Source organism: Lissotriton helveticus, chromosome 2_2 (genome assembly GCF_964261635.1).
Source record: "Lissotriton helveticus chromosome 2_2, aLisHel1.1, whole genome shotgun sequence".
Classification (NCBI taxonomy): domain Eukaryota; kingdom Metazoa; phylum Chordata; class Amphibia; order Caudata; family Salamandridae; genus Lissotriton; species Lissotriton helveticus.
The window spans coordinates 246,330,856-246,349,422 of NC_136060.1; the positions used below are offsets into that span (position 1 = coordinate 246,330,856).

General features: G+C 44.2%; 1 protein-coding gene across 2 annotated transcripts in view; it reads right to left on the bottom strand.

Moving 5' to 3' along the window:
• Window positions 1-18,567, bottom strand: part of TBC1D19 (TBC1 domain family member 19) — a 1,159,927-nt gene that overhangs the window by 215,037 nt on the left and 926,323 nt on the right. Inside the window, exon 16 of one of the 2 annotated variants that reach the window (XM_078678973.1) lies at window positions 9,288-9,320. The exons of the other annotated variant lie outside the window; for it this stretch is intronic. Within the exon in view, the coding sequence (XP_078535099.1) occupies window positions 9,288-9,320 (33 nt within the window). The remainder of the gene's footprint in view (window positions 1-9,287; window positions 9,321-18,567) is intronic. 2 annotated transcript variants of the gene reach the window in all.

Here is an 18,567-nt window from a genome sequence, read left to right on the forward strand (position 1 = left end):
TCTGGCCCTTATCATCCCAGAAACGTGCTTTATCGGCTGATGAACATTTGCAGATAAGATGGCAGATAAGTTCTTTGATGATAACATTATTAACATCTGTAATTCACTGGGACCTCTCACACAAATCTTGTTGCCAGACACTCATTCCTTGAATAGTTGCCCCAAGATTTCAGTGAGTCCTGATCTCTGCTTTGTTGATGCTGCCAGACACACCCCTACTCCCTGGTGGGATGGAAGTTACCAGAGAGGTGTCAATATTCCCTTGCTGGACCACTTTGATACACTCAGTTTGGAATAATTAATTTGGGATTGTTTGTTCTATTTCATTGGGATCTCCTCTGGATCCAATTCCAACTAATCTGTGGAAAGCAGCTACATCAGACCTGAGTTTCTCGGAAGGGAAGGCTAATTCAGTGATCTTGATGTTACTGGGTCTCTCTGCCACTTTAGAAACAGTGTCACATTGCGTCCTTCTGTCCTGACTGCCAGAGAGAGGTAACTGTGGGCCGGCTTGCCAGTGGTGTACATTTTATCTAAAGCACAGGTGTCAGGAAGTGTATCTCCAGCCTTTTATGTCAGACTTTTAAAACCTGCATCCGGGAGACCCACAGGGATCTGTGCTAAGTCCCACATTGTTCGACATTTACATCAGTCAATTGACAAAATTAGTTAAATGTTTAGGGCTTATCTGTATGAATTATACAGATGACACTCAACAAATTATTGCAATGGATCAATTAGGCACAGCATCCATCAAGACGTTCCATTTATGTATGTCTGCAGTTACCTCCTGGCTGCACTCCAATGAGTTAAAGTTCAATTCTGACAAAACCGATTTGGATTCATCACATCAACCTTTGTATCGGTTTCCCTCGAATATCTGGCCCTCGTCTTGGTGTAATTCATCTTATCCAGCTAAGTCAGTATAAAACTTGGGATTCTATTTGGAGTGGCATCTATCTCTTGAAAGTCAAGCTACTCATCTATCATCCACATGCTTCTTGTTGTTCATCGGATGGTGGTCCAGGCAAGCATTTGGAGTTGCCTGGACTACTGTAACGCCCTCTTTCTGTGTCACTGGGCTTTCTGAAAAAACTCCAACAAATCCAAAATGCCACAGCCAAATTACCTCTTGGTCTTCCGCAGTATGCATCTGCCCCTGCAGCATGGGATTCATTGCATTTTCACTCAGTGGTGAAGAGGATTGCTTTTAAAACTCCCTGCCACATTATCATAGAGTCTTACACCACACAGGTCCATCATATCTCATGAATAGTTTTACCAGTTATGTACCAGGGTTACACCCTTCACTTTACTAATGTAACGCTTCTTGTATATCGAAATTCAATTGCGGTTGCACTGGTGGCAGGTCTTTCTCAGTGGCCTCTGCTAAACTGTGGAACACTCTCCCGGTAACTCTGTGGGACACAGAATCTGAAACATTTTAGAAAATCCTTAAAAACATGTCTTTATGGGCAGTATTACTTCCTTCATGTCACATTCAGCTCTGTTTCCTAGCGCCAGGAACTAGTGCAGGTAATTGGCACTCCACCACATAACATGACAATTGGTCTAAGAAGAACTCACCAAACCTGATTTTTTAGGTTCTGCCTCAATCACAAAGCCGCAGCACTAAGGTGAAATCTATTGGGGTTATGATAGAAAAGAGCTGCTTTCTCATCTCTAGGCTTTCTGCACAAACTGTTACACATGAGCTGAATATTGTATCTTCTGCATAGCAAGCAGACCCTGTCTCTCAATGTCTGCACCGCCTCACCCTGCCCATCGTAATGACCCTGGGCATACACGGCCCTGTAATAAAAAAAAGAGAAGTAAATCCCTTCACCAGTGCCACCATTAGTTAACCAAAGGTTTGAGCAGATGAAGGTTTTAAAAACTTCAAAAGGACATGTGTTTGGCATGTTCTGGAACATGATATCAAAGGAGCCGGTTTCAGAGTGTAGGTACCTAGTCAACGAAGTGGCTGTCACCATATTTATTATGCATGGGTTTTGGCATAATGAGCTGCCAGAACAGTATGAGCCAAAATGGCCTGGAGAGGGACCTTGGGGGATATATATGATGATGTGAAAGGATAGGTCCCCGTGTAACTGCATGTAGATATGAAAGAAGATGGGCTGAATGGTAGGAGAAACTCAAGAGACACAGAACTACTACTGGCTTCTGACACCCCCTGCACCCTCCTGTTTTTCACCCCCGCAAATCATCCACTTTTACCCTTTTACCCTCTCCCACCCCTTCACTTTGGCTTGCCTGACTTTCATTCCCCACACTCCTGTTGAACCCAACAGGCACTCACATCCCCGTTTTAACCTCTCGCCTCTGCACTGCTGCTACATTTCAAACTCATTTTGGACCCCATTGCACCTGTCCCCAGACACCCTGCCAGCAACTGACACCTCACCCTCATGACCTCATGTGGTCTTGCTTGACCACACTCCTGCTTGACCTCCTCCTGCTTCCTCCTCGCCAGGCTGCTCAAGGAACTCCCCCTCCATGGAGCACTGCAACATGGGATGCATCAAGGTGAGAAGTGGATGCCCTACAGCAGAAGCATCAGGAGTTGAGAAGAAGGGTAGGTTAAAAAAAATCTGCATAGTGTGTGGGCACAAGTGCTCAAGTTTCTGTCTGTGTACGTGCATCTGTGTATATTCATGTGCATGAAATTTATGCCTGCGAATAGATATCTGTGCGTGTGAGTGCGTGCAGAGGAAAGAAGCTGGTGTTTTGGTCGCCGACCCCACCCGTGAAATGTTTGTCCTTCTCAATTGTGGCATTCCCTGGCATCATGCATCCACAAGCACAAAGATGGCAATTGTTTGTAAATGCAGATTCTAAAACCGTGGTGGCAATCCCTGGCATCAAGCTGGCGCAATGGTATTTATACCAAAATACAGGCCCTGTCACAACGGTTCGAATCCCTCACACACCAGATGGGCCTGACACAATGGTGGGAATCTCTGACAATTTGCCAGTCCCTGGCACAGTCAGGATAATTTCTGGCAACATGCTGGCCTTGCCTTAGCACACTCGTGGTAAACCTTTGCAACATGCTGGCCCAATTGTGGCAATTCCTGGTTAAATACTGGCCCTGGCACAATAGTGAGAATCTTAGGCAACATGATATGCTTGGCACAGTACGGGTAATTTCTGGTAAAATGCGGAACCTGGCACAATGGTAAAACAGTGGTAATCCCCAGCAACATGCTGGCCCTGGTACAACAGTGGTACAAAATGCTGGTCCTGGCACAACAGTGGCTTGCCCTGGTACTAGAGGTAATTCCTTAAAACAAGCAGGTCCTGGCACAATGGGGGTAATTACTGGCAACAACCTCACCGTACCACTGGTGGTAATTTCTGGCAACATGCTGTTGTTGGCAGAATGGTGGGTATTCCTGGTAAAATGCTGGTCTCAGCACAGTAGTGGCAATCCTTGGCATCATTCTTGCCCTAGTATTATGGAGGTAATCTCTGAAAACATGCTGGCCCTGGCACAAGGGTGTTAATCACTGGCAACATGCTGATTCACATATGATGGAGGTACTGCCTGCCAAGATGCTTTCTCTGGACCAAAGGTAGTAATCCCTAGCAACATAGTGGCACTAGCCCAATCCTGGTATTCCCTATGGAAAGCCATGGTGTGATGGTGCCAATTTGACTTTGAATTGAACTTGAATTAGAATTTTGACTATATTAATTTCAGATAGAATCAGTGAAGAGAAAAACCAGTAAGGGGGAGCATGTGAAGGGTATATTACGATACATGCTCAGCTAACCTTTTCAAAACTCAAGACAGCTGCATTTGCCATTGCCCAAGTTTCGAAGAGAGAGCTAGGAAAGGCGAAACCTACCACATTTGTAAATGCTTGTTTATTATTGAGCCTCTTGACTAGTCCTGAGGCCACCACCTACATTGGCTCTCGCCGATCCTACCCTTCAACCCACCACCTTTAATATCTACATTTCCCCACAATACTATCCCACTCACTGAAAGAGTGATAGGACTACAATGAGGAACTCAAGATTCCCTCTACAAATCAGGCGGCCATTTTAAACTGGTCTCAGTGATCATAGGAAAGACTAATACCGAGCAGTCAAACAATTAAATAAATAAATAAATAAATAAGTCAGCAGTGCACCCCCATACCCATCTATCCCTCTCTCTTGTGTCAGTAACAGGATGGAACGATCAGGTCAGCATCAGCATACATACACCATCAAGTACCCCCTAAACTCTCTTAAAAAGCTGCCAATCGTTTTAAACACTCGCTGCTAAAAACATACCCTGAGACCCCCAATATCAGACACCTTCCACTCTTTAAACAAGGACCCTTTACCAAGGACAATATTTGTTACACAAAGAGAAGAGCCCAAAGGAGGAAAGCAGGCTACGCCCTGTTCTCAGTCTCCTCGTCCAAAAAAACATCACACGTCCTCAAGATCTTTATCATCCCCTCCCCGTTTTTCCGGGCTTCAGCCACATTCACCATTTATCACACTGGGATCATTCTCTTGCAATCCTCTGACCAACATTTAATCTTACTCAACAACATCTTCCCTCTCATCAAAGACAAAGTCCTTAGTTCCTCTCCTCCCACCACAGACACTACTAACGCCATAACGCCCAACATGTCCACCCCGACATCCCCCCGGACATTCACCTACAAACCCATCCTTCAATATTCCCACCCGATGCCAGGAGAGATATTAGCTCCCGAGAACCACTCCCACAATGCCTACATCACCTCCATACTGCCCCCCATGCCCATAACCCCTCCATGTCCACGCCGACATCCCCCCTGGGCATTCACCTTTGAACGTATCCGTGCATATGCCCACCCTGATGCCAAGAGTTATCCGATCCTCTGACACCACACCACCGACATTACCTGCCCCTCACCCCCACCTCACCCTCCAATCCACATCCTAAACCCCCCGCCCCCCAACTCGCTTAGACATCACAATGACTAAACTGCCCACACCGGACCCCAGGTTCGATGAAATCCTGCTGTCACCACAATATATCAAAGATGACCTCCACAAGCTATGGAACCTGTTTAAGCTGCAACCCATAATCAGACGACACACGGGTGATAAGAGCAGGATGTCCCACAGCAACAGCCCTACACCCCAGTACCAGTCGCCACGTCTTTCCCCTCATCAGCCCCCCCAAGATGAAGAACAGTTCCTAACTGCAATTCCACAACCCGTCCGATCCGCAGGAAGAATACATTATCCGCCAAGGATATACACTCCCTCCTCCTCTCCTACGATCCACCCCCTCAGCCCAACCAGTCCACAGTTGTCCCGAACAAGCCAAAACAACCATCTCTAATCGAAACCATACATCTCAGTACACATAGACCCCCTAATTACAACACCGGAGGTATAATCATGGAGAAACTTATGCAAGTTCCATTAACACTGGCATCTCCAACGACCTCCAAGCAGTGTCTCAAATGCATTCTACTAAACTGCAGATCAGCCTCAGCACATGCTGCTGACATTGCTGACCTTATTTTCACTCACAAACCTGACCTCCAAATCCTTACCGAAACATGGCTAAATGAATCGTCCAACCCGATCCTTGACATACTGGTCCCCCCTAATTACGACATCACTAGACTAGACAGACCCATCAGAACAGGCGGCGGTATTGCTTGCATCTACCGGAACAACCTCACAGGGAATCGTTCACCCTCACTAGATCTTTCCTCATGTGAATATCTTTGCTTAGATATCACTAGTAAGAACATACCAATTTGTTCACTGCACACTTTTTACCACCCACCAGGCGATAACCTCACCTTCATCAAGCAATTCATGGATTTTCCGACCACACATTCGGATCATCGTAATATCCAAATATTCCTCAGAGATTTCAATCTCCATTGGAACAACCCTAAGGACCTGGCAGTTAATAGCCTCAAAACATTCCTGTCGGACCTTGACCGTACCCAAATCTGCAATAGCCCCACACATGTCAAAGGGTCAACCCTCGACTTGGTGATTGCAAACCCAGAGGCCATTCAGCTTAACGCATTCCTCCCCTGTGATTGGTCTGATCACCACTCCATCACCTTCTCCATCAATGTACCAGTTAAACTATGCTCAGCACAACCAACAAGACCCAATGTATGGAAGAGAAACCTAAAAAGCCCCCTCACAGACTTATCCTCATCCGCCAATGTCAGCATGCTGCTTCCCCCGGAAGACCTTACGGAAGTGCAAGCTTTGACACAGTTCTATTTTAACTCCATGACCACGATCCTTGATACTACCGCGCCTCTACAACTGAAGAGGCTCTCTACAAAAGACTCTAAACCTTGGTATGATGGTAGACTCAACCAGGAGAGACGAGCCTTAAGATTAGTTGGACAGAGATGGAGGTCATCACCATCCATCGACCACCTTAAACTGCTCAGATCCTCCAGAAACTCGTACTATAGAAAGATCAGACACTCAAAAGCAAACTTTTTCAAGAATCAGCTAGATTAAGCCAAAAGCTGACCCAAGAAGCTCTTTGAACTAATTATAAATCAATCTCATGGCATAGCTCACCCTCCCCAAGATGGTCAATGCTCCCCTCCCAGCTGCGAAGAATTTTCTTCCTTCTTCACGAGAAAGACGGAACTCCTGAAAACAGATCTACTTAAGGCCTCATTAACTCAGATCAACACGCAGAAGATCACCCCAAATACCCCAAGCACCTGCACAACCAAGCTCGCCCTCAAAAACAACGCCTCCTGTGCCTCCTTTACAGCTTACAGCGAAGAAACAATCCTAAAAGCGCTAACGTTCTTGAAACCCTCCAACCACTTCTCTGACCCACTCCCTGCTAACTACCTCAAAGATCTCATACCAATGCTAGTGCCACTTTGGACAAAGATCATCAATGCCTCCTTCGCCTAAGGGGTTATTCTGGATATTCTCAAATCAGGACAAGTTTACCCCCTCCTCAAAAAAACGACGGCAGACCCCACAGACCTGAATAACTACAGACAAATTTCCAACATCCCAAATCTGGCGAAACTCCCTGAAAAATGTGCTCTCAGCCAGCTAGATTACCACATCACCAACTTCCACCTGCTCAATAAATTTCAATCTGGCTTCCATGCAGGGCATAGTACGGAGTCGGCCATGACCCACATAGTAGATGGCGCTTTAAAATTACTAGATCAGAACGAAGCCTGCCTACTTATCCTACTTGACTTATCGTCAGCTTTCGACACCATCAAACATGAAAATCTTCTTGACCTCCTCCAACATAGAATGGGTTTATCAGGATCAGTTCTAAACTGGTTTACCTCTTTCCTCCGTAACAGATCCCAAAGGTTCAAGGTCAACCAATCCCTGTCCAGGACTGTCCCAGTCACATTAGGAGTCCCGCAGGGCTCCTGCCTTTCACCTACACTGTTCAACTTATTCATGGAACCTCTTAAGGAAATCCTCAATTCATCTACCATACACTTTCTCATGTACGCTGACGACACACAACTTTATTTAAAGATAAACCCACTGGGCGACATCAAGGCTCTCAACTCAACTCTACAAAAACTCAGTCTTGGTTGACTGATAACTACCTCAGACTAAATTCCCTCGAAACCGAATTCCTACTAATCGCCCCCCTAACCAAATAGACATCATTCAAGAATGGCTTAAACAACTTTCAGCTCTTAACTGCCAACCTCTTTTAATCGACTCAGCAAAATCACTGGCAGTAAATCTGGACAGCAACCTAAACATGCAAAAACATATCAGAGCTGCAGCAAAAGGAGCAAACTTTCAGATGCACATCCTGAGAAAACTAAAATATTTCCTACCTGAAAATGACTTCAAACTGCCAGTCCAAGCACTAGTACTTCCCAGACTAGATTATGGTAGTGCAACACGTAGTGGACTCCCTAGATCGTCTACTGCTCCGCTTAGAGCATCACTTAACTCAGCGGCCAGACTCATCACAGGTTCCAAAAGACATTGGCACATCTCCCCCAACTTGCAAACGCTCAACTGGCTACCCTTCGAAGCAAGAATCCAACTAAAAATCGCCTGCATGACATACAAAGCTCTACACCACAACACCCGAGTTACCTAGCCCAGAAACTCAAGCTCTAGTGTGGGAACAGATCCTCTAGAAGCGCCAACAACCTTCTTCTGAAGCCTCAAAGATTTGCTAAGAGAAAACATATAATCGCGCTTTCTCTGGAATTGCTCCAAGGATTTGGAATGCACTACCCCCAGAAACCAGGTGCAACCCATCATCTGCATCCTTCAAAAAAGAAGTCAAATCCCTACTCATGACGAAATTCACATGAACATTATCTCGGATTCCTGGAACAATCAAGATGTAACATATGTCTTTATCTCGAATTACTATGTTTCTTTTGTACTATGCTTCATTTGTCTAATTACCTCACTTGTGAAGCGCTCTGATACCTGTAAGGGTCTTGTTCGCGCTATACAAAACCTTTCAAATAAAAAAAAACATGCACTTACTCAGAGACACACCATCATATATATATCCCCCATGGTCTGCTCCTTCACACCATCATATATATCCCCCATGGTCCATCGCCGGGCCTTTTTGGCCCACACTGTTCTACCAGCCTGTCAGGCCAAAACCCATGCATATCAAATATAGCGACAGCCACTTCGTTGGCAAGGCACCTACACTCTGAAACTGGCTCCTGTGATGTCATGTTCCAGAACATGCCAAACACATTTCCTTGACAAAAGTCTTGAAAACCTTTACCTGTCCAAAACTTTGGTTAGTCCCTCCGTTCTGGCAGCTGGAAATGTCCCAAATCTATAGACAGTTCAAGTTTGGTAACACACAATACCATTTTTAAAAAACACATCCATAGGAAAAAAGCAACAAAGGAGTTTATAAATGAGAGTTTTTTTTAATGTAGTAACATAACTCCAATAGCACTCTTCTTCTAACTATCTAATACGACTAATTCACTTCTGCCAAAAATAGATGTATAAAGTTCCACGTTAAAATTCTATGTATTATTATTTAACCAATTACGGTTTTATTTCTATGTCCAAAGAGAAGGTCAAGCATCCCGAACTGGCCATAGGGTGGACAGAACCATTTCTGAGAACCAAAGAAAGGTACAAAATGTGGAGGGAGCTAGTGAAACAGCCTAAAGTTGGGTCCCGGGTACTGGGAGAGAGGGAATAGTAAACAATTAAACCAAGCTTTTGAAAAACGCTTTGTCACAAACATATCAATACCAATAAGATAATTTAATGTCACCTACCATACATAGAAAATCCATGGAAGGGGATCACACCTAAATCAAAAGAAGAGTTGTTTTCAAAGATATCAGTATTGTATTGTTATTAAAAATAAATAAAACACGCGTAAATGTTTTTATGCACAGTTAGGTTTTTTAACTACTGATTTTTAATTGTGCCATATTAATATATTTTATAGTCATTCTGATTGCAGCACAGCCTATGCATGCGTTTGGAATACATTTCCCTCTGTCGCAGATTCCTATTAGAACTAGCAGAGGCATTTATTTAATTAATGCCTTAACCGCGGCGGTTTTTCCGCCACGGTGCGGGCGTTCTAAAGGGTGGGTGGGGTCCGTCGGCCGTTGGCACCGACGGCAGCACTGGGGATGTAGTGCTCCCGTCAGCCGTTGGCCGACAGGGGCACGCAAGGTATTAAGGAAATTAATGTTTACAAATAAAAGGTGTAGGTGTATATTTCTCCATGCAGACATGTAATACAAAAGTGCATTTCCAATGGTAATTAATTTTTTTCTAGCAGGAACATGATTTTCACATAGAGAAACCCTGTTTTTGATATGCCTTGCTTTTTAAGGATGTTCTCTTCCCCATCCTAAACAAGTATTTGCAATGCAATACGTCTCACATTTACGAGAGTTTGAGCTATTGGCATTGTAAATGACAATGCCTTTTATTTATGCGTTGTTTTTAAAACAGATAAATAAAAGGCATGTCATTTACAATGCCAATAGCTTAAACTCTCACAAATGCAAGATTTATTGCATGCCAAATGCCAGCGCCCATGCTATAAAATAAAAAATAAATCGTTAGGAGAGAGCGTATCCTGCCTGCTTGAAGGCTGTAACTAAAGCCTACCGAGTAACAAAACACGTAACAGGGGGAGTCGCCATGAGAGGTTACAAAATGAGACAAGGCGGTAATAAGGAGGGACTACTAAGCCTTCTGACCAATGAACAGCCACAGTTTACAGTGGACAATGACACAAGCCAATGGGAAATATGGGGGGAGAGTGGGCGGAGCTTTGAGTCTCTACCTGAATACACTATGCCTTGCAGAGGAGCGCATGCACTGCCCAGGCTTGACCTAAAAAGGTGAAATTACTACTACCCTTGACGAAAGTAAATCTACCACCAGTTCTCGGTGTAGGAAGCTACATACTAAACCTTTTAGAACATCTACAAACTAGCACCTTATAAAGCCCGCACATCCGTTTCTAATACTAAATATGCTCACATGGAAATGTCACTGCTACCCCAGTGTTTCTTTCAATAAATCTCATATACAACGGCAGAAAGTGACACAGGATTTTACCCACAAGAAGGCTGTCTTTCACTTTCACATCACTGATTATGAGCAAGTCAGAAACATTTTAGAGATGTGCGATACAATGGCAAAATATCAAACTAAGAACTAGTAACACATTTCCATTTTTAAGGTTTAGTGACATAGAAAGACTACCAGAAGTTTAGAAAAGCCCCCCAAACTCTGTGATGGCATAATAGGTTTATAAACAACCCCAACTGTCCAATTAAAAATCTGCATGTTTTACATGGGAAATGTGTACTACATACAATTTACCTAGCTCCACAAAGATTACATTGACTTAAATGTACGCATGTGTACGTCTCTAGCTTGCCTGTGGAGTTTTATGTTAATGTTACTGTAACTTATAAAGCGCACATATTCCCGGAGGTGTCTTGACACTGTGGACAGAAGTGAACCTGCTCTGGCGTCTAGTTCTTGAACATCCAGGTTTTCAATCCTTTACTGAAGGAGGCGAGGGAGCTTGCACTTCTGAGCTCATTCGGAAGAGAGTTTCAAAGTTTACAGGTGCCAAAGCGAAAACTGCGGCCACCCCAAAGTGAAGTTGGAATTTTTGGCACCCACTGGAGTTTGGCTCCTGGGGAGCGAAGATGTCTGGTCAGTTCATACCAGATGAGGAGGTTTTGCAGGAAGATAGGACCTGTGTGGTTTAGTCCTTTGTAAGCCAGGTACAGCGCCTTGAATTTAATGCGTTGTGCAACCGGGAGCCAATGCAGACTATGAATTTCTTTGGAAACAGATTCATACCTGGGGATGTTAGACAGTAACCGCGCAGCTGAATTTTGTACGCTCTGAAGCTTTTTTAGGCACTGCTTCTGCATGTTTACAAACAGCCTGTTACAATAATCCAATTTAGATTGAATCAATGATGTAACTACGGTTTTCCTGGTATCTGCGGGAATGTAAGGAAGAATCTTCCTCACTTTCTTAATGAGGAAGAGGGCGGAGGAGACAATTGTGTTTATGTGCTGAATGAGTGAGAGTTTATTGTCGAGCCACACTCCCAGGTTCTTGGCCTTCACCGCAGGTTTTGGTGGCTCTCCCATCTCTGCTGGCCACCACAGATTGCCCCAGCTTGGTTGCATATTGTCAAAGATCAGAATCTCTGTTTTATCAGAGTTAAGTTTAAGATAGTGTATGTTCATCCATTGATTAATGGCACACATACAATTCTGAAATGGCTGAGTAGGCGGGATGTGATTTATGTACGCCACCACCACAATCTGGGTGTCGTCAGCGTAAGACGTGAGATTGAACCTGAAGTTCTGGATCAATGGGGCCAGTTCGGATACATATACATTAAATAACGACGGGCTCAGGGAAGAGGCCTGTGGCACTCCACATGAAGGGTATAAGGCTCAGAGTGATACTCGTCGACCTAAATTGTTAACCTCCTATCCTTGAGAAAGGAGGACTGAAGGGCCAGTGCTGTGCCGGTGACCCCATGGCTCTCAAGCCGCTGATGCAAGAGAGAATGATCAACGGTATCAAAGGCGGCTGACAGATTAAAGAGTATAAGGGCAGCCGTACCTCCCTGATCCATCACCGCCCTGATCTCCTCTGTAGCCTTAATGAGTGCTGTTTCAGTACTTTGTTCTTGGCGGATGCCAAACTGTGAGTGATCCAGCAGGTTGTTTTCGCAAATGAATTGGGTGAGTTGGATATTCATAAGTTTGTCAATTATTTTAGCAGGACACGATAATCGGGCTATGGGACGGTAGGTATTTGGGTCGGAAGCGTTTAGAGTGGGTTTAGAGTGGGCTTTTTTAACAGCGGAAGTATAGAAGTTTCCTTCCACATGGATGGAAAAGTGCCAGAAATAAACATTGAGTTGAAAATTTCTGTTAAACCAGGACTCACCAGGTCTGCAACTTCTTTCAGAAGTGCTGGCTGGCAAGGGTCGGCAGGGGACCCTGATTTTGCTTCGTGAATGTATTTAGCCATGGTTCCCGAAGAGACAGGCAAAAAATTAAGCAACGTATTAATGCCCTGGTCATTGGTAGGGGTTGGGTGAAAGTGGTGTGTCCTCAAAATCTTTAAAGCTATTCAGCACTTTGGTTTTAAAAGCAGCTGTAATGTCATCACACTCCTTTTGATTGCCTTTAACCCCTGTGGTCTTGGGAGTGGCGAGTTTGTTTACTACTGAAAATCACAGGTATATTTCGGGTACCACAGTTGAGAGGGGGGAGAATATATTTGGGAACTCCTTCATATGGAAGAGGGACCGAATCATAAAGTATTGTGTGCCCATGTACATTGCTAATACTAACCACAGAATCTGATTTGCCTAACTTTTACATGCACAAAGCGCACTTATGAATGCCAACACTGCAACATTATGGCTCATTTTCTACATGTCTAAATTTAGTTTTCCATTAAGCTTTTGTGGGGGTTTCTGTCTGTACGGTCAAATAAGAAGGTGAACAGGTACAGCTTTATTTAAATTTGCCAGTATTCACATCCCCTTTGTAGGCAGTTTCCCACCCTGGAAAAGCATGAGATTCTGTATTGTCAAATGCAGGAATGCGTTTGTTTCCATTCTGGGACTGGGGAAGAATCGACTCCATATCCAGCTGTGGTGCCGCGATCCCAGCTCATCATCAGAAACTACATCTCAAGTCAATTAATGGAGACTTCGCAGTCCTTTATGCTATTCACCCCTCACAAACTCAGCACAATCCTCATCAACCTCGCTCACCCCTCCATTTTTGCTCATCCACACCATCTTTGTCCCCATTGGTCACTGTATACAATACACAAATCACACTAATTGGGCTAATCATCATCCATAAGTTCTGCTGGCCCTGCACTCCTGAGACCTTGTCAACCTTTAAATTGGAATCTTCAACTACCATTTCACATTCTTTGTCACCCAGGCAGCCATCTTTCTCTTAATCTACAGACCTTGATTTAAAAGTACTCTGTCAGACACCATGACAAGCCCCTCCATCCAAAACACCAACAACACATTTCAAAGAGACTTCAAAGTGCCTGGCCTCTAGGATGTCACCAAATATATCACCGAGGTCAGTGAAATCAAAGGAAAAAAGTTGGCCTCATCATCATTCACTTACTGTCTACTTACTATGGCCAATGCAGACCTTACATACACAACTTGCACTCTTTTCAATACATATCTATGAACTTGCGCCAGTAAGACCTCACCATCCTAGCAAGCATGCATTCTCGGACAACCAACTTCAGTACATGACATGATAACCTGAACATGACTGAAAAACATGTTGCCAAAATCACTGCTCTATTGATAACGTCAACCACCAAGCCTACGCATAAAAGGACTCTAGGGTTACCATGACATTGACAACAAGTGCTCTACCAGCAAACACGAACAATTGAGAAAGACCAAATACAGAGAAGACTTTACAAATCTCAAGACACTCCACTCCAATGCAGGCTTCTAATTGCAAAAGCGAAAGCATCCTAATACAAATCGACCTAAATGGAAGCATGCAAAAAATGAGAAACAGATTCAAGGCAGTAAAATATTGAATGAATCAACTCCCTGATGCCTATACCAAACTCCACAAATAAATGTAATGCAGTCAACATGCTATTCATAGAGAAAATACATTGGCTGAAACTTTACAATTACAACAAAAAGCAACGTAGTACCCTTCATCTCATCCCTCCAAACAATACCACCAGTTGAAATTCTTCCATTCTCGTTCAGGTACAGATTTTATCAAATCCATCCTTGTTGTAAAAGTCACCTCTGAGAAGGATGTCATCCTGCCCTCAAGCACTGTGAGGACCCTCTTGGAAGGTGTCCACTCCCCTCAACTTTTTCAATTCCCTTACTCAAAGAATCTTCCCTGACACTGGAATGTAATAGAATCTCATCACGCACCAGTACCACACTGGAAAAATCATCTCGAAACAGTGGCTTAGAGGACACATTTGCTCCAAAAGAAAAAGTGTGCTGAATAGACAGCTTCCCAGATTTCAGGGCATAGATAGCAGTGAGATACATGCTTAAAGACTCTTCATCCAGGTTCGGGCACAGGAACCTATTCCCACTAGTTTTTTGATTATTCTGTAAAGGTTTCCTTATTGCCAGTTAAATCTCTAGGAGAACAGGAGGACCGAGAACTCCTTGTGCTCAACTGGATACAAGGAGAAGGCAGGGCAGGCCTCTATCTGCTCCACTGTATAAAAGTGGCACCCACTGACCTACTTGTTTTTACCAGTTTCGAGTTCATTGTGGCAAAGAAAGAAGTGCTCCACAAAGTACTCAGAAGACTGCTGTAAAAACAAAGCGGGTGTCTACGTGGCATTCTGCTCCATCAAGATGAAGGGAAATCTTGTGAGTCTACCCCTTGTATCCTGAAGTGCCTAGAAGCCAGCCTGTTTGCTGAAAGAGGTAAGGAGCCTTCCAACCCTGGAGGAGGAGTGACTGTCCAGGAAGAGCCACGTGTAGCATGACTCCATGTGGCGGGTCTCCAGGTCTCCAGAAGCAGAGGACTACGGACAGCAAGCAACGTACCCTGGTGTCGTTGGTCCTCAGACTCCCACACATGGTTCCAGTCACTAAGTGCAACTTGTGCCAATACGGAAGCCTACAGCGTGTCTTCAGCCATTCTCCCTGATCCTTAACTTGTGGCAGGACTTGAGCCGCAATGCTTGAGTTGTGATAACACAGCCTGAACTGAGCCAGAGCCCAATTGTGAAGAGGGCAGGGGGGGACACTCAGACACTAGCATGATCCATGGACTAACAGACTTATTGGGTGAGAAAGTGACTAAGCCAAAAACGGAGTGCTGTTGCAAGACTGTTGAATGGAATTTGCACCTGCGCCTTATCTTGCGATGCATGGAACAATGGAGGAATCCACCTAGAGGATGGGGAGAAAGAGACCTTAAGTCGGGAGAGGGACCAACGTACCCTAGAGCCAGGGCATTGAGAATGCTTTGTGTGCATACCTGTCTATAGGGTTTAGGTCCAATGTGCATTAAAGTACTTTTCTTTTTTAATTCAAGCACTGGGTTGGACAATCACTTATTATCCTGATATGTGTTTGTTTAGTGCTGAGCTCGAGAACCTTCCACACTTCCTAACTTAAAAACCTGTGAGTGCTTGCCATCGCTTCCAATAAAGGGGTTGTACAGTTTTACACAGCCACAGTAGTACAGTCCCCGGAACATTAGAAGCAAACAACCTCGATGATTGAGACCCAATAGTCCCTACTTGCCTTGCGCCTCCCCGTAAGGGGTCTGGGAAACATCACTATGAAGATCACAACAGCATAATACCAACTCCAATTGTTGAAGAAAGTGAAACCCTACCTTTCTGAATATGACTTCAAAGTGACAGTACATGAAATAGTCTTCTCCCAGCAGGACAGAGTTGACACCTTCTTCGCAAGCTCCTCTACGCTCCATTTCTCTAAGACAACTGCAATTTGAGTTAAAGTTCAATCTTATAATTCTGGTACGTGACTGAGTTAAAGAACTGCCAAATGGCCCCCAGAAATTAGTGGAAGGCATAGCATTGCATACAATGTAAGACCCTATTCTCTGCCTCAGACAACCTGTCTCACCCAGCAAGTTTATGTCAGAAAGAGATGCAAGAAAGAAGAGTTACATTTCTAAGTTGTTGTTCTGCCTCGCTCGCAATTAATCAGCTGGGAGACCTTTTAAAAGTTGTTGCTCTGCTTCCCTCACAATTAGCCTGGGTGCAAGCTACTGTTATCTAACACTCCTTACCCACTCTAGACCTTGTCTTTGGCTCCACCGCTGCTTCTCCCCTATCTGGGCTCTGGCCTTTCTAACTTCCGGCCAGCAAAAGCCAGGAGCTCAGCCACAAGTTACCCAGAAGTATGTTCGTCACAGTTAAACTATCCTGTTTTCAGTGCTTTCTCAGTGGTTTCTAAATTTCTCAAAATCATTGCTTATCAGTGTTTATTCAGCTGCCTAACCACCAAATAGACAAAAACTGTGTTTTGTTAAGTGCTTACAAAACATGCTGTTTTTGCACTGATTGTTATACAGCCCATACTTAATTTAATGGAGACTTAGTGCAGAGTATGCAGTGTCTTCCTATTGGTAATGTGTCAAAAGGACTTATGTTAGATTGTTTTAGGCATAGTAAGTCTGTGTGTTGCACTCCCACTCTCACTCACATTAATAATAACAATGAATTTTATTGAGCGCACAGCTACCCCCAACGGGGTGTCTTGGCGCTAAAGCAGACAGAGAGCAGGGGAAGTAAAACGCATAAAGCAGACAGAGAGCAGGGGAAGACGCATAACTAGTCAATTGGGCTAAATAACCAGGTTTTAAGGGATTTGCGGAACTCAGGATCTGACTGAATTCGGAGTAAATGAAGAGGTAAGTTATTCCAACATTTAGTGGCCCCCCACCTCAAAAGCTTTGCCTCCCATTCTAACTTTTGAGAACTGAGGGGTGATCAGAAGGTTTTTGTTGTTAGAACGTAAAAGTCTAGCTTGAAGGTAAGGACGGAGTCTCCTTCTTAAGTAGAGTGGCCCTTTGCATCTGCGTGCCCGAAAGGTTAAGGTCAAAGCCTTAAATTCAATCCGCTTAGCAATGGGCAACCGGTGAAGTTGGCTTAAATAGGGAGAGATATGGTGACAAAGCGGAACTCCGCAGATCAGACGAGCCGCAGCATTTTGTACAGTCTGAAGTCTGCGGAGCAGGCAAAGAGAGAGACCCAGTTATAATCCATTAGCATAATCCAGATGGGAGGTTATCAGCGCATGGACCATGTTTTTACGGGTTGCATTGGGCAGATAATGAATACATTTTTTAATGATTTTAATTTTGCTGAAGCAAGCAGCAGAAACCGTTAGGACCTGCGTAGATAGGGACAACTGTTTGTCCCATCTGACGCCTAGATTCTAGATCGAATCCTTGGGTAGGGGTAGATTCACATCTCATTAGCATCTCTCTTATTATTACTATTAATAAAAAAAAGTTCTAATAGCGTGCACAGCTATCCACAACGGGCTTCCCGGCATTGAGAGAACAAGTGTGGACAAATAAGGACATTGCACTACTTAGATTTTAAAAAAATGAGTTTTCAACTGTTTCCTAAATTTTGTCTGATCTAAGATGGGTAGGAAGAGAGTTCCAGAGTTTAGCGAACAGGTTGATGAATAAAAGATGCTTTCCTGATTCTGGGACTGGCAAGTACGAAGAGGTCATTCAATCTCAGTTCTCTGGGGGAACTGTATGGAGTGAGGAGCTGTTGAGGCATATGTGGGCCTGAAGAATGTTTTATACTATGGGCAATGCACAAGCCCTTAATCTATTCTTTTAGTTATTGGCAACCAAGGAAACTGAACAGGCACTGGGCAGGCAAATTGCATTTGGGGCCGGCCCAGCAAACCTCTGGCTATGGCCTTCTTAGTAACCTTCTACTTTCTGATGACATATGAAGGGCTACCCAGGTAGAGTGAATTGCCGTAGTCCAGACGGGAGAGTATAAGACCTTGAACCACCGTTCTACAAAAATTCATAGGGTGCTAATTGAGTGTCTTTCGCAGAGAATTTAGGACGCCAAAGCAGGTGCCTGCAACCTTCTTTGCCTGGGAAACCATGGTTAGTTCTTTATCTAAAATGACTCCAAGGTCCTTTACATCAGGTTTAAGAGGGGGACGCTTCCCCATTTCATCACATCTCTTTGCATCTCATACTCTGTCAGGAATCTGGTTTACAGGATTATTCATAGATTAAAAAAGTAAGAGTGATAAGACACCAAGAAGGCGAGTTATGCTTGCTGGTTGAACTGGGTGATTAACCTCCGAGGCGCGGACAACATCGTTCTCCAAACCACTCCATGGCGACCTACTCGAAGGTGGTTATGGAACTCGCTTGATACTTATTTTAGCACCCACAAGCCTCCGTGACTTCTCCAGTCTTCACAGGGTCTACATATTCCTTGATCCGCACGGAACTTATAGACATTAACGCACAGAGCGTA